General features: G+C 39.0%; 2 protein-coding genes across 5 annotated transcripts in view; one reads left to right on the plus strand and one right to left on the minus strand.

Moving 5' to 3' along the window:
• Parp14 (poly(ADP-ribose) polymerase family member 14) overlaps positions 1 to 5167 on the plus strand; it is a 133107-nt gene extending 127940 nt beyond the window's left edge. For both annotated transcript variants that reach the window (XM_042667632.1, XM_042667623.1), the window contains exons 15-17: positions 949 to 1082; positions 4017 to 4191; positions 4775 to 5167. In XM_042667632.1, the coding sequence (XP_042523566.1) occupies positions 949 to 1082; positions 4017 to 4191; positions 4775 to 5064 (599 nt within the window). In that variant the 3' untranslated portion in view covers positions 5065 to 5167. The remainder of the gene's footprint in view (positions 1 to 948; positions 1083 to 4016; positions 4192 to 4774) is intronic.
• A 2614-nt stretch (positions 5168 to 7781) lies between these two features.
• Hspbap1 (HSPB1 associated protein 1) overlaps positions 7782 to 22313 on the minus strand; it is a 33875-nt gene continuing 19343 nt past the window's right edge. For all 3 annotated transcript variants that reach the window (XM_042667669.1, XM_042667678.1, XM_042667661.1), the window contains 5 exons: positions 15080 to 15216; positions 13237 to 13408; positions 10025 to 10108; positions 8465 to 8575; positions 7782 to 8341 (listed from right to left, as the gene is read on the minus strand). In XM_042667669.1, coding sequence (XP_042523603.1) covers positions 7808 to 8341; positions 8465 to 8575; positions 10025 to 10108; positions 13237 to 13408; positions 15080 to 15216 — 1038 coding nt within the window. In that variant the 3' untranslated portion in view covers positions 7782 to 7807. The remainder of the gene's footprint in view (positions 8342 to 8464; positions 8576 to 10024; positions 10109 to 13236; positions 13409 to 15079; positions 15217 to 22313) is intronic.

The raw sequence follows: 22313 nt of genomic DNA on the forward strand, positions 1-22313 counted from the left end.
GAGTGGGCCCTCAATCAATGTGAGCAGTGACACAGGGATAAGCCTGCTTCTACTCCCACAAGCCACCACTGCCTTGAACAGCAGGTTCCTGGATGCATACATCAACAGCCTGCCAATCTCCTCTTGGATCAAATCTCCAGGGAGGGAAGGCCAGTTGTGTATAGCTACTCCTGCCTGTCAACCATATAAGACCCCAAAGACAACGGGTAACCTGACTTCCTGTACAATACATTCATCTCTTGTGAGATGAGCATGAATGAAGTCTTCAGATTCTGAGCAATGACAGGTCGTGTGTAGTGTTCTGCTTACCTGGTAGGAGACAGGTGTCACACCATAACCTACCTCTTAAGGATGTCATAAAGAAGAGTGAGAAAGCTGACATAGAGTGTCCTGTGCTGACAGTGGTAGTAAGGCATTGCGTCAAAAATCCATGCATAGGCAAAACTCCGGGACTATTTAAATCACAGTTAGGAAATAATGTTTTGTTTCATTGCAGCGGAGTAGAGACTGTCATGGAAAAGCATGTGATTTGAGCTGGCCCAGCAGTTCTCACATTTTAACATGATCAACTTGTAAGATACCCACATATAGCTTCTATCCTTTCAAACTCCAGATCCAATACCTCTGCGGCTTTCTGCAGGGAGGGTTACTGGAAACAGGACACAGACACATGCTTAGGCAATCTATCTACTACTGTACAAAACTTCAGTCCCCCCTTTTCCATCTTACTCCCCCCCTTTTTTTAAAAAAAAAAAAAAGCATTCCAGTTACATCTTGACTGAGGTCCATGTTATAAAACACCTCCTAGAAAGAAAGGGAATTTCTTGAACACATAGAATTAGGAGGTTATAACACTGGAATACTGGTGGTATTCAATTTTCTGAAGCATGTGGGAGTGTTCCAGGGACAACAGGGGTGAGGGGTGATCCTTAAATGTCTACTTTGTAGTTGCCATCCCTGCAAACTGGAGTGACATGAAGCAGCAGAATTTGTGTGTGGTTGAGCTGCAACCTGGTGATTCAGAATACAACAAGGTGGCAGACAAGTTTAATGAGACCTGCTCAATGTTCATCATAGAAAAGGTAAGCCTGCTACTGTCATAGAGTTTTCTGATGGTACAAATAATAAATGTTAGCACAGTCCTGTATAAACACATTCAATGCACTTCCTAGTGTGTTCATTATTTAGAAATACAATTTTATGGGAATCAGATTTTAGATTTTACTCATGTCACCAGAATTGTTGAACATGATGATGTTTGTGTCCGTTTTTCAATGTAACAGATGGCCATATGATGTGAGGCTAATCAAAATATATACCACATTTACTTTGCAAAGCAGATAATAAAAATTTAATACTGTGTCTTCTAAGTTTGGCCTTGTACCTGACCTTCCCAGGCCAGGGCTCATGCAATCAAGAATTGTATGCTGAGTACACTCACTGCAAATGACAAGTTCATGAGTTCATGTTTAGGTTTTCAACTAAAATTTAATATCATAGACATTTTTCTTAATTGATATTTATTTGGCTCTTAGTAACACTAAGGTACTTATTTTATCCTGTACAATACATAAAATTATTTTAAAACTATACCAAATTATTATTAGTAATATTAAAAAAGCAACATTCCCTTCCCATGTCTATTTTCCATGCTTTTTCCTTTTTCTTTTTTTTTTTTTGTCAGTTGTAGGGCTTGAACTAAGAGCCTGGGCACTGTCCCTGAGATTTTCTGCTCAAGGCTAGTACTCTACCACTTTGAGCTCTCTTTCCTGCCTAGACTTTGAATTGAGATACTCAAATCTCAGCCTCCTGAGTAGCTAGGACTACAGGTGTGAGCCACCAGCTCCTGGCTTAATCTTTTTAACTATGTACTTAAGATGTGTTTTGTCTCCCACTCAAGTACTAAACAGGCCTCACTCTATTTAGCTTCTGAGATCAAGGTGGTATGGCTATAGACTTGATGTGTGTGTGTGTGTGTGTGTGTGTGTGTGCGTGCACTTGCTAGTACTGAGGCTTAGTACCAGGGGTAGGTACTATACTTTAGCTTTTTCACTCAAGGCTAGTGGCTTGCCACTTGAGCCACAGCTTCAGTTCCAGCTTGTTAGTAGAGATATGAACTTTGCTGGTAGGCTGGCTTCCATCCTTGATCCTCAGATCTCAGACTCCTGAGTAGCTAGGATTACTGGTAGAAGCCACTGGTACATGCCAAGCTCTCTTAAGCTGTGTTTCATAATGGCAACATATACTTGAATTGTTCATCCTTTCGTTAAAGTTCCTAATTGGCTTACTATATTTACTGATATTTAGATTTTAAAATTTCACATTAATCTTTATTTTCCATTTAACACACATATCCATTGCTCTCTTTTCTGCTGTCATTTGGATTAAGCATTCCACTATTTTATACTCTGCTCTATTAGATTGTGGGCTATTTATGTTATTTGATTCATTCTTTGATTACTCTAGAAACAATGTTTATCCTGACTTATGAAATGCTAATGTAAATCAATATGTTTATCATTTTCTAGATAATGTAATTATCTTTGAATCCTTTAAGCGCCATTTATCTGCCATTTATCTAAGGGCTAGCTTTAGTTTTCTGAAGACATTTACTTTTTTCTCACTGTATATCAAAACTGCATTTCCATGCAGGATCATTTTTATCTAGAGCTAGTGCTTCTTATAATGTTGATCTAGTTGTAAACTTGCTTCAGATTTTGTCTGAAAAACATCTTTCTTGCATCCTCATTCTCTAAAGGATAACTTTGCTGGGTATAGAATTCTCTTTGACAGTTATTTTCTTTAGGCAGTTAGAAGAGATCATTCTCTTTTGACTTTTGTGTTTCATTTTGTACTTTCCTTGTCTTTGAGAGCTTGGCTCATCAAATCCCTATGTCCTTCAAATAGACCTTTTCCTTCCCCAGATCATCTAGTAGTTGAAAAAAACTATGTGCTTAGTAAAGTTTCTAAAAATGTAAGAAATAATGGTTTAAATTTTAGAACTGAAAGGCCAAGGAACTAAGAAATGTTTTACAATCTAAGGAAAAATTTAAAGGTATAAAAAAATCAAGTTAAATACAGAAAATTTGAGTTAACAGGAAACAGAATAGATGTAGTCAGAATAACTGGAAATTTAGCTGTGAAGAGGAAATAATGTTTAAGTCACAAAGAAGCTCAACAAAATGTGTGATAATGTCGAGACTTTTTACTAGAGGAAACAGTATCAAATCAAAAATAAACCCCTAAAAACTGCAGCAATGGGAGAAAGAACCAGATGAAGGCAGATTAATACTGTTAGGCCTGACAGTTCTGTAGAATAGAAAGATTCTGAAAGCTTGAAACCTTTCATGTCTGCTTTTCTATGAGGGACTGTAGCCATATTTATCCACTTCTTATACGTTCTAGGACAAGTTTTTTAAACTGCCAAGAGGCAAAGTAACAGAAAGGTAGACAGCACCAGCAGCAGTTACTGGAGTGCACATAAAAAGTTGAGATTTGCCAGAAGCCAATGATTCATGCCTGTAATCCTAGCTACTCAGGAGGCTGAGATTTGAGGATCATTGTTGGAAGCCAGCCCAGAAGGAAAGTCTGTGATATTCTCATCTCCAATAAACTACCAAAAAAGCTGGAAGTGGAGCTGTGCCTCAAATGTTAAGAGTACTACCCTTAAGCAAAAGAAGCTAAGGGACAGTATCCAAGCCCTGAGTTCACACCCAAGGGCCAGCAAAAAAGAAGTAAGATAGGAGAGGAAGAGTCAGCAAAGTTCATATAACTACTTAAGATACTGGACTTTTTCTTGTGTGGTATATAAAAATATTAAAGATTAAGCCAAGATTCAATCCAATGTCCATTTGTATGAAACACTGAATCTAAGATTTCTGAAAGAGGAAACTATATCAGCTGGCATTGAATTTGTTGAGTGTAATTTTTTATGAAAACCAGTGACCATGTTTTGTTTCCTATACTTTGGCAAGTGTCATCAACTCTAGCAATTTTTTTTTTTTATTCATTTGTAGATCGAAAGGATCCAAAACTTAGGTCTCTGGAATAGCTATCAGGCAAAGAAAAAAACCATTGATGCCAAGAATGGCCACCAAAGGAATGAGAGGCTGCTCTTCCATGGGACAGATATTAACTCTGTGCCACATGTCAATGAAAATGGCTTTAACCGCAGCTATGCAGGGAAGAACGGTAAGGAATCCAGGACTCTGACTGCTCCCCACTGAGGTTTCAGCTATGGTAACTCAAGCTGGCTAGGAACGCGAATTTCCACTGTTTTCCCCATACTTGGCCAGTTATCAATGCAACTTTCATGATAGGTCTCACTCTATTTCCTTTGGCCTATCTGGTCCTGAGATGTGGAATATTTGATTTCTAAAAATGAACCCTCCCCCCACAAAATGCTTAAATATTCTTTTACATTGTTTGATGTACTGGGACAACATGTCAAATTGTCCCCACAAAATGCTTAAATATTCTTTTACATTGTTTGATGTACTGGGACAACATGTCAAATTGTACGCTATACTGGAATTATTTTCTTTTTTGCCGGTCCTGGGGCTTGAACTCTGGGCCTGGGCACAGCTCCTGAGCTTCTTTTTGCTCAAGGCTTACATTCTACCACTTAAGCCACAGCACCACTTCCAGCTTTTTCTGTGTATGTGGTACTGGGAATTGAACCCAGGGCTTCATGCATATGAAGCAAGCACTCTACCAGTGAGCCACATTCCCAGCCTATAATGAAATTATTTTAAAGTACTTTTTCTCTTCACAGCTGTATGCTATGGAAAGGGAACCTATTTTGCTGTTAATGCCAGTTATTCTGCCAATGACACATACTCCAGGCCAGATGCAAATGGGAAAAAACACATCTACTACGTTCGAGTACTTGTTGGAGAATATACACTCGGAAATCAATCATACATTGTGCCTCCTGGAAAGAACCCTCAAAATCCTACTGACCTGTACGACACTGTCGTAGATAATGTTCACAGACCAAGCTTATTTGTGGTATTTTATGACTACCAAGCATACCCAGAGTATCTTATTACTTTTAGACAGTAATATTTTGGAGTCCTTTTCCAAAAGAACCCCAAAGTCAAGATACAGTATTTTTCTCCATTAACTTTTTCTAAGACTAAATTAACATCACTCTTTGTCACTGAAATCAGTTTTCTGAGCTTCTCTTCATAAAGGAATGAATCAATATTGAGAGAAAATACATCGACAGATGTATAGTTACAATTGTGTGTCCACAACTTACCTGTCTTCACACTGCCCAGTACGTGATGCCAGCTACACCTTCAGTGAAAGTGAAATCCTTCTTTGCTAAGATTAATCAACTCTAAGGTTTTATTTTTTATGTTTTTTGGGTCTGGTCGTGGGGCCTGTACTCTGGGTCTGGGCACTGTCCCTCAGCTCTTCAGCTCAAGGCTAGCACTCTAACACTTGAGCCACAACGCCACTTCCGGCTTTTTTTTCTTTTTGCTTATGTGGTGCTGAGGAATCGAACCCCGGGCCTCAGGCATGCAAGGCAAGCGCTCTACCACTGAGCCACCTTCCCAGCCCCAACTCTAAGGTTTATTAAATGCCTTATTTCCCTTGGCAGCCTAGCTTTGGATGATTTTAAAGCCTTGTGTATAACCAAAGGAATTAAGCAGTCATATTGCTATTTTGCTAATTTAATACCTATGCAATGGCAAAATTGTTTTTCCTAATTCCTCAGGGAAATTGCAGATTTGAACATCACTCATTAAATACCTCGTTTACGCAGGTGATAGAATAAGTGCTTTTTATGCATTATTTTATTCCCATGATTAGTCCTAAAATGTAAATACTATATCCAAAGGCTGAGGAGACATGCTCAGAGTGCAAGAAGGTTCTTTGTCTGAGGTCAGCTAAACAGGAATCCTTAGAACCAGCTACGGAGTCTTTGCTGCCTGTCACATCCAGCCTTTCACTGAAGAACATGGCCTCCAATGATGCCACTGCCTCAAAATATCTCAGATGATATGTGAGACACCCCCATATTTCCTTGCCTATTTATTTCCTCTGGATTTGGTTTCCACTGCCTCTTTTTCTTTTTTCCCCCCTTCAGTCGTGGGGCTTGAACTCTGGGCCTAGGCACTGTCCCTGACCTCTTCAGCTAAAGGCAAGCGCTCTACCACTTAAGCCACAGCGCCACTTCCTTTGCTTAATTGGCGATAAGAGTCTCACCGACTTTCCTGCCCGGGCTTGCTTTGAACTACAATTCCCAGATGTCAGCCTTCTGAGTAGCTAGGATTACAGGTGTGAGTCACTGGTCCTTTTATACCAAGGCCTTAACTTTCTCGTGAGGTCTCTGCAGATCAAAAACTAAGTGGAATGAGAGGCTTTGTCTCAGCGGAACTTTCATTTTTCTTATCTCTGTCTATCCTAAGTACTTTCTGTATCAGGCCAAGTACCTATGAAGACTAATTGAAAAAGCCTTATGATAAATATACTTATCACAAAAAAGAATACTTTTCTGAAAAGTTTCAGGAAATACTACTTAGGCTTACTATTATAATTCACTGAAATTATGTACAGATAATTTTGAAGTTCTATCCTTTTCTATTCTAGTCTATGTGGATTCTTGCATACTGAATTGAGTTTGGCTAATAAGCCATAAATAGCAAACAGGAGTTATCTGAAAAGATAGATAAATTTCTACAATAGGAACATGTCAAATAAAAGTTACAGCACTTTTTACCATTGGCCACAACATATTCTGCCCCAAAGCATTTTGATGAAGTACTGACAAAGATTTCTATCATATTTTCTCAGTCAAATAATGAACATATGTCACCAAGAACCATACCCTTGTGGAGTTATTACATTCTGATTGGGGAAGACAGACAATGAATGATCAAATAAATGGGTAAATACACAGTGGTTAGTCTAGCATGTTCTTTGGTTGGCCTTGGACCAACTTAGTTCTTAGAATAACTACACAGCTATCTGTCTTTGGGAGGGTAAGGGGAAGCACAGAAATGGAGGGACAAAGGGTGAACAAATGCAGCGGTGGTACTCACTAGACCCTATATTGAAAATGAACTATACAACTTGTGAGTGAGGATGTGAGGGAAAAACTGGGAGAGGGTAAGGGAAGGGCTGACATTGTCCAAAAAGAAACGTGCTCTTTACCTGACTTATGTATTCTGTATATCTCCTTTATAATAACAATTAAAATGAAAAAAGAATAATTATATAATGTACTATCCTGAATTAGAGACAGACTGACATGATTCTGTTCAAGTCCTCTCCTAGAAACAGTATACTTGAATGCTTTACATTTTCTACAAAGGGATAGATTGTGGATATATTTGATTTTCTATACTATACAGTCTCTGTGATAATGTAACTCTGCCACTGCACTTCTAAAGATGTCATAGATAATATGAAATGCAAAGCATGGAGTAGGTCTTCCAATAAACTTTCTTCATGAAAACAAGCAGCAGATTGATCCCAGGATGAAGCTGATGGAGGCTGCTTCCTGCTGGGAATACTGGGAAATTACAATTAAGGTAGTCTGGAAGGATGAGATGGAGGAGGAAAGGCAAAGGAACCTAGGACAGCAAGCTTACTAAAAGAGCAATGCACCTGACTACAAACTGAAATTGAGTCACACACTTGTAATCCTAACACTCAGGAGCCTAAGAGACAGGAGAGAATTATGAGGTTAAAGTCAGCTTCTGAATTCATAATCTCATATAGTGAGACTCTGCTAAGAAAAAGAAGAATAAAAACCACAGAAAACAATGTTTAAAAAATACTTTTTCATGTTATTTCATATTTTTTTCCCTTGTATCAAAAGTTGTGCAACCATCCTGGTTACTTGTGGGTTCACTACACAGTCCAGCAAGTCGTCTGTGGAGATGAACACTGAGGGAGGGGCCGTGGTGCTGTTAGAGGCAATTGACTCCTCCACAGCATTGTCACGTTGTTTGATCATCAGTTGCCTCCTGGTGCAGGACGGTTTTGGAAAGAGTTCCTCATCTTTGCAGACAAATCCTCTGCCATTGCTTTCAAATACGTCTCTTCTTTCTGAAGAGAGTTCTTCAGAGTTCGGTGTGACAGGCACCAGATGAGGACCAAAGGGGCTTGCTGCCCCCTGCGTTGTGGTTCCCATGGTTACACTCTGGCTGTGTGTGTCCTTTACCTCCATGGGGCTGTTCATGCTTAGTTCATCCTTTCTAAGGTTCTCCCCATGTGTTCCTACTACTTGAATTTCTCCTACTTTAGATGTTCTGTAATGGTCAAAAAAGGCAGAAACAGCTCCATTTAAATAGTGGCAATTGACTTCATGGGATGTTTCTTCCACCTGAGGATAAAGACAAACCCTTCAGGATGCTAGCATACACTTAGGAAAAGTAAAAATGAATGTATTATCTAGGCTGATTCACCATAGGAATCCAAAGCCACAATGAAATCCGGAACCGCCTACCTCAGTGGGGTTTAGCCAGGCACTGGTATTGTGTGGGTTCTCCGCAGTTTTCAGTGCACACACCAGCATCCGGGTGATTGCCTCTTCCACTCGGGCTAGGTGGTCTTCTTCCTAAGTTAGATTAAAAAAACACAACAACAACAACAAACCTCTTTTTTTTTTTTTTTTTGTCAGTCATGGGGCTTGAACTCTGGGCTTGGGCTCTGTCCCTGTGCTCTTCAGCTAAAGGTGAGTGCTCTATGGCTTGAGCCACAGAACCACTTCCAACAACAAATCTCTTAAGCACTCGTCTCTCACTTTTTGGTCTAAAAGAGAATATAGACTCTTTTAACAGTGTTCTCTGTTCTCATTAATTCAAGCTTTGTGACAGAATGAATATGCTAATGGCAGAACTATGATATTTGTATTCAGTATCATCTGCCATCTGGAACAGATGTAGAATAGACCAATAGGCAAATTTAAGTGTGTATTTTGTCAGTAAGTCATATGCCTTCAGTATAAGCCACCTTTGTGCTTCCCCCCCCATTCTTTAACATGTTTAACATTTTCAAAAAGTATCATCACACAAAAGAATACCTCTTATGGAATTAGAAAAGCAAATTATCTGAGGGTCAGAGAAAAGTTGTAAACACGCTTCACTCTAAGAATGAGGTGAACAGGCTGGGAGAGCAGATCAGCAATACAGAGTTTACTATGCAGAATGTCTGTGTTAGATCCCTTTGACTGGGGGTATGAAGGAGAAGTGGGTAGCCATCCAAACACAGCTCTCCCAAGCTACTACATGTATACACTGTAGCATTAATGATAAATGACAGCAAAAGCACCAACTCCTATTAATCAAAAACATAAAAGGGGGAAAACCACAACCTGACATCTGTAATATACATAATTAATATAGATATATAGATACTGATGTAGAAAGAGAATGGACAGGGTCAGGTGGTAGAACAGATGCTTATTCCGTTTGACTACATGAATGAAAAGGTGAGAGTACCAGTCAGGAGAGACTATGACCCAAAGAGAAAAAGAGAAGAGCCTAGGAAATCACAAAAGAAGTAACTGGACATCTGAAAAACCACAGAGTAACAGAAAGATGACACAGAAAAAATTAGGAAACAGTCCAAAGCTCCAACCTCAGCTCCCATGTAGACAGTGTAAACCTAAGCCACAACCACAGGTAATCCAGGGGACTCTGGCAAGCAGACTGCAATCACTAGTGAATGGATAAACCCACAGTTCTTTCAAGCCTTAAATCCAGTGCAGGGACTCTATTGTGCCTCTTTTGGCAGGCTAGTATTTGAGAAGGAAGCCATTTTATCAACCCCTCCTTCATGATCTTGGAGAGTCATAGCCAGATACTATCTTGGGGGGGGGGGGGGGGGTGGAGGGGCTCTGAGGCCCTGAAACAAGGAACAATAATAGCTCAGGGAGTTTGGGGACAGGGACAAAAACACTGCAGTCCAAACAAGGTCATCCTGGTGTATTGGCCAGCAAATTCATCACCAAATTGTATATCTTCAGCGCAGAGATTTTATTTTTAAAAGAACAACAAAAAAGTACCAGCTCAATCCATGAATTTATACTGACGCTGACAGGATCGATGGATTCTACGTAATGCCACCAGTGTCTGGGAACAAACAGAACCTGAAAAACCAAACAAAAAATAGCACAATTATGGGATGTTTCATTTTTATGTCAGTCAGATCTGATGAGGCTGCTAGGAAAGAAGAAACACCAAAAACCCCATGGTATTGAAGGAAAGAGGAAACAAACAAAAACCCCACAATCTGTTTTTCCTTGTCATTATTTTTTAATTGACAAGTTCACATGCCAGCTTTTCTACTCTTCTTAATGCCATTGTCTACATTTACATTTTACTGAAGGCTTTTGAGAGTCTAATTTTTCCTCCTTTCTGCTGCAAAACAATTGTCCAAATTCTGAGAAAGGAGAGAAAAAAAATCTGAGAAATGTGAAAATAGAGGACTTCTCTTCCGTCATTTTACAGTTCAAGAGCAGCTGGTGAGAAAATAATGGGACTGGTGGGTGCCATTATAGAAATGGTAAATGTGAGAAGTCTCCAAGTAGAAGAGGCAGGCCTCAACTAGGGCAGTCAAGAGTAAGAGGTCCAGAGAAAGAGTGACTTGAATCAGAACAAGGGGAGGAACTAGATAAAGAAAAGAATGAGACTATGTTAGGAAGGAGAAAAGCTGGCACTGCTGAGACCCAGCAAGGCCAGTGCCCCTACTGCCCAGAAGGTACCGGGCAGTAAGAGAAGAGAAAAAATGAGGTCCAGTGAAGATCCTGAATTCAGAGACAGTTAGTGGGTTTTAACCTATAGGCGTTAAATTTTGAATAAAAGGATGGTTAAAATTGTGACATTAGGAGAGTCTGCAAAGAATATTCTCACATGATCCATTTACTGAGTGTTTAAGATCTAGATAGGCAGGGTCACTAGACTGAAAAGTAATGGGCAGAGTCAAGGATCATGGAGGTAATGGGCAGCTTTTAGGCTTTGGAATGAGAAAATCAGTGGCACTTGGGTAAGAAATGGTAAGATAATTGCTCATAGGAGCATATGAGGGACAATGAGTAAGAGGTGGTTTTTCCTGGAGTTGAAGGTTTGGTTGGCAATGTATAGGGGGTGGTACAACCGTGAATAGGTAGATGTTAGGTCACTGAGGGTTGCCCAGGAAAGAATAATGAGACACAGTCCCTTCTGTCCTCTTTTTGTTTCTTCTTTCTGTCGGTTGTGGGGCTTGAACTCTGGGCCTGGGCACTGTCCCTCAGCTCTTCAGCTCAAGGCAAGCGCTCTACTATTGGAGCCACAGCGCCACTTCCAGTCTTCTGGTGGTTAACTGGAGATAAGAGACTCACAGATTTTCTTGCCCGGGCTGGCTTTGAACTATGTTCCTCCGATCTCAGCCTCCTGAGTAGCTAGGATTACAGGCATGAGCCACTGGTGCCCAGTCCTTCCATCCTCTTTTGTTGCCTGCTGACAAGAGGTAAGCACTCAACTCCATGGCATACTCCCACCACAATATACTGTGCTGCCAAGGCCCAAAGCAACATAGCTGAACATCCATGAAACAAAACTTCTGAGGCAAAATAAGTTACATATATATGGATGGATGGATGGATGGATTTTTTTGTGCTCTAGTACTGGGGCTTGGACTCAGGCCCTGGTAATTTCACTTGGCTCTTTTACTCAAAAATGGATCTTTATCACTTAAGCCATACCTTTACTTCCAACTTCTTACTGGTTAATTGGAGATAAGAGTCTCACAGATTTTTCTGCCCAAGATGTCTTTGAACTATAGTTCTTAGATATAAGCTTCTTGAGTAGGTAGGATTACAGGAATAAGCCACTGGCATGCTTCTTTTTCATTAAATTGATTTTCTCAGGTATTTTTTTTTTCTGTCATTACAGTGACAGCAAGCTGACTAATAAAGAAGTCATGAATATCCTAGCATAATAAAGTGGTGAGAGAGAGCCATCTTATGGTGGATTAAAGAACAAACAGGATTAAAAAAACCTGATACAAGACAAACCCATCATTTAAATTTGGCAATTAAAGATGAAATAAAAAATGAACTAGAAACTAGTTTATACCCATTAGAAAGCTATAAGAATTACAGTAATAAAAAGCAGCAAGTGTTGGAGATGTGAAGAAATGGAACCTTCATCTATTACTTGTAAGAATGTAAAATGGGAGAGTCATTGTGAAAACACAGCCAAACTAACTATATGAGGCATTAATTCTACTCCTAAGTATGTACCCAAGAGGCTTGAAAACAAAGGATTTCTCTAACAGCTAACACAGGAAAGTTCATAACAGTAATGTTGATAACACCCAATGTTCATAATACCCAATGTGATTAACCGGTAAATGAATGAAATGGATAAATACATGTAGTATATTTTACACATGGGAGTGATGGAAGGTACACAGGCAATGGAGAGGGAGAACTAAGGGTATTAAGTCTCTTCAAGAGATAAAGAAGCTGAGTATGGGAATATATGCCTGTAATCCCATGTGGCGATGGAGACAGCATGACCACAATTTGGGGGCCAGACAGAAATACATAGCAAGACCCTGTCTCAAGTCATAACCACACACCCGCACACCTGCGCGCACGTTCCCACACACACACAACAAAACAAACAACCCAAGATCTTTCAGAGTAAACTATCATTCAGCAAGTGCTAATGTTGTAAGGGAATTTTTACCCACAGGGTCACAGAATTAGAAATGCTAGAAATAGTCACCCATTCTTTCTCAAAACCAAACTATTCTCAATTCATTCTGCCTCTGTTGGCTGACTATCCAAATGCATTCCAATGTACATTTATGTGTCTGGGTTTAATTCTGTTACACCTGAACAGACATGAACTGTGAAAAAATGTTCTGGTAACTGTGCCTTGAAATTTTCTCTTAACCTGAATGAAAATGGTTTTGTGGGCTGCCTTCCTTCAAAGTCTACTCTCCTCACCCACAGGAGGCGCTATGTTTCCGTCACCTGTTACAGATGAGACAGCTACCTCAGAACAGCAGAACAACATGAGGAAACAATTCTTTTTTTAAAAAAAACTTTTTTTTAAAATTTTTTTATTTTTGCTTATGCGGTGCTGGGGAATCGAACCCAGGGCCTCATGCATGCAAGGCAAGTGCTCTACCACTGAGCCACCTTCCCAGCCCCGAGGAAACCATTCTTGTCTGCACTGGGGGCAAACACATGGCACCAATGGTGTCCTCTGGCAGAGAGGTCATTACCTGTCCTGGGCACAGCGTGACCACATGTCTCTGAGCTTTCTGGAACTGAGGGAAACGTTGTAAATCAGGATTGACCACATTGACTTTACTGAACACACTAGATTCTTCATACGGGATTCGGGTTGGATAAAGGAAAGGTGTATCTTCAGGAGGAAAGAGATGCCATCTTTTCCTAATACCAAGAAAAAAAAAGATACAAGTTAGTGTTCTCAACTTGAGACAAAAAGGTAAGAAATTAGCAAATCAATGTTCATTTTTACTCCTTCAAGTTCAAAACCAAGGAACATATTGTCAGCGTCCTCCTGGCCTCTTACTCAGAGCTGCTCTCTAACTCATCTGCTGAAAATGACTCACTGGCCAGTCTCTTTCCTTGCTGGGAAGACTCATTCCTATCTCAGATCAAAGTTTTCCTTCTCATGTATTTTTCTCCTTGGTTTGAGTTTTGTTCTTTCTGATGTAATGAATATCTATCTATCTATCTATCTATCTATCTATCTATCTATCTATCTATCTATCAGATAGTCATGGGTTAGAGATGTAGCTCAGTGGTAAAGAGATTGCCTAGCATGCACAAGGTCCTGATTCAGTTCAACAACAAAGCAAACAAGCAGTCAAAAGAAAATCAGGTAGTCATTTTATATCCAAAGATTAAGCTCACCCCCTGTATTCAGGATCATAATTTATGTCAGCCTGGGTATAAATAGGAGCCCCAAAAGGCCTAAAATGTGGCTCAAGTGACAGAATGCTTATCTAGCAAGCATAAGGTCCAGAGTCCATAATCCAAGACTGCAGAAATTAATAATGACAATGATAATAACAATAGTAATGGTAATAATACAGAAAAAGGATTGTTTTATCAAGTTTACATTTTTTACTATAGTTTTCAACAATTCATCTTATTATATCTTATCAAAACATATAAATGCATTTGTAGCACTGTTAAAATCATGAAACTAAATATGAGGAAGTTCATATACTGCTAACACTGCCTCAGAAGAAGTTAACTAACCTTCTAGTTAAACTCTACAGTAGTTGGGTGTGCTCTAATCCCAACAACCAGGAGGTTGAGGCAGGAAAACTAGGAGTTAAGAACTAGCCTGAGCTACATAGTGAGTTCTAGGCTAGCCTTAGCTACATAACAAGATCTTGTCTCAAAGAAAAATCAAGTATCAATGATAACAACAACTTAAAAAAAAACTACAGTATACAGGAATATGGTTTCAAGGGGATCCCTGTTGAGGAAAACTGAACTGGAGGTATGGCTTGAGAGATAGAACACCAGTTGTGTGTGTGTGGGGGGGGAAGGGTGGGAAATACAGAAATAACTGAGTTCAAGCCCCAGTACCAGCACACACATAATATACCACAGACTTTTAGCCACTTTATTTCATAGGGATAACAGACAGATGAAGATTAAAACAACAACAACAAAAACTGATCTATGGCAATAATATCTGGTGATGGGTCAACTGGAGGGCACAAACTACAGTTGAGAAGGAACAGGTGCCCTGACTACCCCTTGAGAGGTCCAAGGAACACAGGGAAACCTCCTGTGAGCCTCCTGTGTGCTACTCAAAGCACACATACAAATACTCTTAAGAGAGAAAGCTAGGGCCAGCTGAACTGGGAACTCTGGAGACAATTCTGATCATGGTTAAGACACAGAAACCAATTCAATTGTTCCCCTCACTTCACATGGGAAAGAGAGAACATGGTGGAAAAGCTATGCCTAGCACAAAGCAGATGGACAGGATGAAGCTGTGACTAAGACGCAGAATCCTGTCATTCCTTTTCTGTTTGCTCACATCACACTCAGGCACGTACTTGCAAACATATGCATTACCTTCCTTGTACCTGGAATACTAGGTTGCAACCATAAGAGTCCAGATGACAGGGGGTATGGGCTCCCAGGGAGCCAATCCACAAGGTACTCTCTTGTCCATTTCTTCCAGGAAATCCAAAGTCAGACCATATCACGTCCTGTTTTGAAATAAAATTATAATCCATCAAGAACAAACCAGTCATCTGTTATGTCAGAGTTGAGCATTTCTTTTGCATATCCACTTATATATATTCCTTATATAGAGAAAGCTACAGATAGAGGAGGTACAGTGTCCAGGGCAGGCCATGAATTTTATTTTAAGCAAAAAAAGAAAAGCAAAAGTAACCTCACTTCTAGGAGTCACTCAACAAACATTTACTGACTACTTAACATCATGCCATGAACTTTTCTGGAGGCTTGTGAACAACCAGTGACCAAACAGACCAAAACAAAATCCCATCCAGATGAAGCTTACATCTGTTGCAGACACTAAACAACAGGTGCAATTCTGCAGCCACCTGGGGGAAGGGTTCAGGCAGTGGAAATATGGCTGAAGCTCAACTTAGGACCCCTGGGTCCTTGAAGCAGTACCAATATTTGTGGATATAAACAATTTATTACTTTTGTACTTTTATGACCACATTAAGAAGCCTTCTCTCCAAAAGACTAGCAGTCTTTTAAAACTAATGTGCCAGAACTGTAGCTCATATCTACTAAAACTAAAGCAGAATCTCCAACTAGGGATGTCATACAGCTTTTTTTTTCTTGTAATGCTACTGGGACTTCCACTCAGGACCTCTTACTTTCACTTGGCTTTTTTGCTCAAGGCTGACACTCAATCACTTGAGCCACACCTCTACTTCTAGCTTTTTGTTGGTTAACTGAAGGTAAGAGTCTCAAAGCTATTCTGACCCATCTGGCTCTAAATGAGAATCCTTAGCTCTCAGCCTCCTGATTAGCTAGGATCATGGGTGTGAGCCACCAGGGCCTGACTCCAGAGTCTGTTAAGTCTGGGTTGGGTGCCAGTGGCTCACACCTGTAATCCTAGCTACTCAGGAGGCTGAGATCTGAGGATCATGGATCAAAGCCAGGCTGGGCAGGAAAGTCTGTGTGACTCTTATCTCCAATTAACCACCAGAAAACCACAAGTGGCACTGTGGCTCAAGAGGTAGAGTGCTTACCTTGAGCATTAAAGCTGAGGGACAGCACTCAGGCCCAGAGTTCAAAGCCCCACAATCAACAAAAAAAGGTCTGGATTTTTACTGGTGTGGTGGCACATGCCTATAATCCTAGCATTCAGGAGGCTAAGAGAGGAGAATAATAGGTTTGAGGTCAGCTTGGGCTAAGTAGCTAATTCAAGGTCATCCTGAGCAATAAAAAGACCCTTTCTTGAGAGAGAGTGTATGTGGAGGAAACAGAAATAGAGAGAGGAGAAAGATGAGAAGGAAAAGAGAAGAAAGGAGACAAGAGGAGAGGAGAGAGGGAGGGAGAGAGAGAAAGAGAGTGCGCAAGAGAGAGAGAAAGAAAGATAGCAAAAGAGCACACGCGCTGAGATTTCCTTCCCAGTTGAGTCCAGCTATTTATGGGTAGTGAAATGTCTGAAACAATCCAGGACAAAAGGGAATCTTCCTTGAGTCTTTGTAAGAACAAGGAACCTAGTTAGGGCTACTGTATGTGCTTGGTGTGGCAACACATCCTGGAATCTACTCTGACATCCATTCAAAAGCTGGAAAAGTCTCTAGACATTATCTATCCCTGGAAAATGCTATTTTATAGCATCCCTGAGAAAGAGCAACCAAGTGTCTGGTTGACAGCTTTCTACAAAAGCAGTATGATTTCCTGTAGCTTCCAGGAGTATCTCAGATCTGCTTCCTCCTCCCCCTTTCCCCCCACTAAACTCAGGGTCTGGGCACTGTCTCTGAGCCTCTTTGTTGGGCTCAAGGCTAGAGTCTTACGGGGACCTTTCTGCCTAGGCTGGCTTTGAACCATGACCCTCAGACTCCTGAGAAACTAGGATTACAGGCATGAGCCACTGGTGCCCTGCTCAGTTCTGCTTTATATAGATACAGAGAATAAGTATCTTTTCTCCCAAAATTATTGTCTTTAAATTATCTGAAAAAGATGCCATGCTTTTCCTTTTTTTTTTTTTAACCTACAAGTGGAAGCATTATGTTTTTTTCTCTAAGAAGCTCTATTTTAACTTCTTTGTCAAAAGAAAGGTGGCTACAAATGGAAGCCTGGGTAGTACCTTGGACATGGATTGTACTGGGCTATCATACTATAATGCACTGGCAGACAGTGATTTTATTTTTAAGCAATTGAACTATACCAAGGCTAATGTGGGGCCTTCCTGTATTGTCTTTTGAACTGTTGACTAATCGTGTCTTTAGCTTTGATTTGCAAACAGCTTTTAGGCAACATCCATGGAGCCCTACATTTATCCCCCTTAAATTTAATCTTACTGGTTTTTGCCTGGTGTCCTGTGTTTTATCCATCCTAACATCACAGCTAGACAGCTATTTTCAACTGCTATCAAATCTTCTCAACCTATTTATTGAATCTTACAGGAGACTAGGCCTATATCTCATTTACTCTTCAGACTGAAAGTAGTTTTATCTATTTAACATATAGAGAAATTAAGGAACAGTACTGTCCTCTTAACGGTGCTGTGGAACAATGTGTAAAACAATGTGTAGACAGTTCTGGTTGTCACACATATTGGAAAGGAACACCACTGGCACTAAATGGATGGGGGCCTAAGATGTAGCTCAACACAACAAAAAAGGTGCAACGTGCAGAGTTTGCACAATGCTGAAAAATCTGCTTGCAATTATCCAGATTAGAATGCTATTTAACTTATCACCAAAGAGAGTTTGCATGGTTTTAATATATATTGAATTTAATACTTTGTTTTTATAATTTTATCAAGAGCTGTTTATTGTTTTCAAAAATTGAGTTACTTCCAGCATAAACTCATGACTTATCACGATTTTATATAAATATATTTATGTATAATTTATATTTATATATATATATATATATATATATAGTATTAAGCCCTTATTTCTACATGTTAAATGTAAAATGTTGGATTCAGTGAAATTTAATCTAAATGTTTTCCTATAGAATCTTTTTCTCCTAGGCAAGTGCAAGTACCTCATTGGTTCACTTATCTTCCAGTATAGTGACACATTAGTGACACATTAGATACACATCTCCTTTGCTTTAGACTATGGGCATTCTAGTTTTTTTTTAACTGCACATGAAGGTAATTATAGACATGTCAAAATTACATTTCAGGTCCACAACTATCACACAGAATCTGATATATGAACCGCTGATATATCATGTCCCTTATATGGACGAATACTTCAGTTTAAATTTGAATCCTTCAAAGGATGTTACATATTAGCAAATACTTAAGTCTCTTTTTTTTTCTCTTCTTTCTTTCCTTTTGTTGTTGTTGTTGGTTGTGGTGCTTGAACTCAGGGCCAGGGCACTGTCCCTGAGCAATTTTGTTCAGGGCTAGAGCTCTACACCACTTTGAACCACAGTGCCACTTCTGGTTTTCTGGTGGTTAACTGGAGTTAACAGTCTCACAGACTTTCCTGCCCTGGCTGACTTTGAATTGTGATCCTCATATCTCAACATTCTGAGTAGCTAGGATTACAAGTATGAGCTATGGGCATCAGGCTCTCCTTTTAATGGGAAGGTGGCTCAGTGGTAGCATACTTGCTTTGTATGCATAAGGCCCTTAGCACCACATAAACAGAAAAAGCTGGAAGTGGCACTGTGGCTCAAGTGGTAGAGTGGTAGCCTTGAGCTGAAGAATTGAGGGGCAGCACCCAGACCCAGAGTTCAAGCCCCACAACCAACAAAATAAATGAATACATAAATACATAAATAAAATTTAAAAAGTTACCTTCAGGTATATAAACAGAAAAGGGATCATTAACTCTCTACTCACTGATAGGTTAGATGAAAAGCAAAATTCTAGCATGCCAATTTGCTTCATCAAAAAGCCAGTGTCATCACTGAAGTAAGTGTTTGTGGCTCACACCTGTCATCCTACCTACTCAGGAGGCTCAAGGTTCCAACCAAGCTGAACAGAAGTCTATGAGATTCTGTCTCCAATTAACTAGCAAAATGACAGAGTGGAGACATGGCTCAAATGGCAGAACTGCTGTGAGCAGGAAAGCCAAACAAGAAAGGGCTGAGAAACTGAGTTCAAGTCCTGATAGTAGTGTGCAAGCTCGTGTGTTCACATACACACATGTAATCACACCTCACACACACACCAAAAAAAATCATTGGTCATTAGATTCTTTTAATCATTATCAAACCACCTGCTTAAATTCAACATAGCTATGTCATAAAGTCCAAAGGAGGTTACAACTAACATACTTATTGCACGTAAGGATTATGTATCTTGGTGGCTTATTAAGGCTCCTGATTCTCTGAAGCCAATCCAAATAATAATATAAAATGGGAACTACCTGAAAATTATTCTTGGGAGAAAACTCCCTTTTGCTATAAAGTGATCCTTTCTTTGCAGTGCTGGGCCTTGTATATGCTGCACTACATGTGTTAATTCTTAATTGCCTCAATTACAAGGATACTCATTGATAACTGAAAAAGTTAAGACATCATTCTTGCCTAATGAGTCAGAGACTAAAAAAAAATCTTACTGCTGTCACAAACTCACTATCTGCCTTTAGTAGAAGAGGACAACGTGTTCAAAAATGGTTTACTTGGGTTAGGCAATGATATGGTGCATAACTGAAAAATAATGAGACTACTTCAATACACAAAAATCACTTAAGTATCAAAATCATAATTTTAAGCTACTTGTAAGATTACCACATTACTCTCCAACCCTATCAATACATTTGTGAGTATATGTATTCATATATTTAAATTTAAATGTTATACAGTAGATGAATTTACTTTATAGAAGAGAAGAGCTATTAGATGGGGAATTCAAGGCAAATTAGTGAGTAAAAACATTAAATCAGTAGAAGGCTAAGGAGAAAAAAGAAAGCCTTATTGATTGACAAATACTATACTTGATTTCCTACATAAGATGCCAAAGAAAAGCTGGTAAGAGTGAGGTCAGAGGTGTAAATCAAAACATTTTCTAAAGGGCTCTAAAGACTAAAGAAATGTCAAAGCAAGAAATGATAAGACTAGGAGAAAAAATACACATGAAACTATTCACATATCTGTTATACTTTAGCACCATGTTAATAGTTTGGGGGAATAAAAAAGCATTAGATATAGCCCAAAGAGCTTATAATATTGTTATAGGAACAAGACACAATGTTTTATGTCATGAACTATTTCAGTAACAATTCAAATAAAACACATTGGGCATATTGAAAGCAAGGGGAAATGGATGTAGGTGTGGTAGGTGAAGTTTGATAGCCTGGACAGAATTTGAGCCAGGTGCTAGAAAGTAGAACCTATCACATAGAAACTGAAAAGGGCATGACCATAGGCCAGAGGGGAGAAGGAATGTAGAATGTCCAGCCATAGTGAGGAGACTGGATAGGGACTTACAGGTATGCATCACCAGAGAGGGCCTTAAATGCTGTCATATACAACCTTTAAATCATGAAATGCTATGAACATAATAAACACATTTTAATATTTAATGTGGAGCATGGCATAAAGAGTATTTTCATGGGCTGGGAAGTTGGCTCAGTGGTAGAGCGCTTGCCTTGCATGCCTGAGGCCCTGGGTTCGATTCTCAGCACCACATAAGCAAAAAGCCGGAAGTGGCGCTGTGGCTCAAGTGGTAGAGCGCTAGCCTTGAGCTGAAGAGCTGAGGGACAGTGCCCAAGCCCAGAGTTCAGGCCCCACGATGGGACCCAAAAAAAAAAAAAAGAGTATTTTCATAAGGAACTGTTGTAGAATTAGGAGTCAGCATTAGGATATAATAATTACACAATAACTATACCAGAGCTTCTTGGAGACTCAAGGGATTTGTGAGGTAAAAACTATTTTCATAATACTATTAAAATGTTATTTGCTTATATTACTATGCTTATATTTACACTGATGGTGAAACACGAATAGTGATTTGTTATTGTTAAGACAGTGGGACCAAAATGTACTAGTAGCACTGTATTATTTATTGGGGTATAAATGATGTACTATAAGCAGCATATACTTAAAGATTTAAGATATATAATCTGACCAGTTTTTGCATATATATTTGTCATATGCATATATATGTAAATTTACATATACTTTATATATAAATATGATATGTACATTATTTATATTTATGCTTTTTCATGTATATAATTTTTGTATATATACAAACCTGAAAACCCATTACAATTGAAATGACATCTGATCATACCTAAAGGTTTCCCAGTATCCTCTCATAACACATATTTACCTCCTCCCTCATTCTCAAATAACCACTAACAACTTTTCTGTAACTATAAACTAGTTTGCCACGTCTAGAATTTTATAAAAGCAGATTGTGTTCTAATTATTCCTTTCTCATACTAATATTGATCAAAGGCAAACTAAACAAGATAAGCATCAGAACAAAGAAGAACCCAAGGCAGAGAGGGTCATTTCATCATAATAAAATATCAATCCAGAGGCCATCATAATCTTAAATGTATATGTGAATTTAATAAGTTTATATATGGAACAAAACTTGAACCAATCTACAATGAAAAGGCAAAAAGGTAAGTATAGCTGCGGGGTGGGAAGGAGGTCAGCACCACTCCCTCTATAATGGGTAACAAATACATAGAGAAATCAGTATGGATATAGATTTGAACCAACAGCCTGACTTAACTGACATTTATAAGACACTCCACACAATAGAGTGCATATTATTTTCAAGTATATAGTGAACATTTATCAATATTATCTATATTTGGGCCATAAAACAAGTTTCCTAAATTTCAAAGGACTAAAATAAAACAAAGTATATTTTTTGGCCAGAACAAGATGATGTTAGAAATCAATTAGTTAAGCTAGAAAATCCAAAATATTTATAAATTAGACATTATAGTTCTAAACAATCTAAGTGAAAGAATAAATTACAAGAGAAATATTTTGAGCTGAATGAAAACAATCTTGAGAACTGTACCTTCAGATACATGACATTGAAAGCTTCTTAATTTTAAAGATTTTTCTCATGATAATTGTGTAATATTAACAAACGTGACTTTTAAATAATGAAGAGTGTCAGTATACCCATGTATCAACATCTGGAAGATCTATACAA

This window comes from Dipodomys spectabilis, unplaced genomic scaffold, assembly GCF_019054845.1.
Source record: "Dipodomys spectabilis isolate Male_0828 unplaced genomic scaffold, ASM1905484v1 ptg000017l, whole genome shotgun sequence".
Lineage (NCBI taxonomy): Eukaryota > Metazoa > Chordata > Mammalia > Rodentia > Heteromyidae > Dipodomys > Dipodomys spectabilis.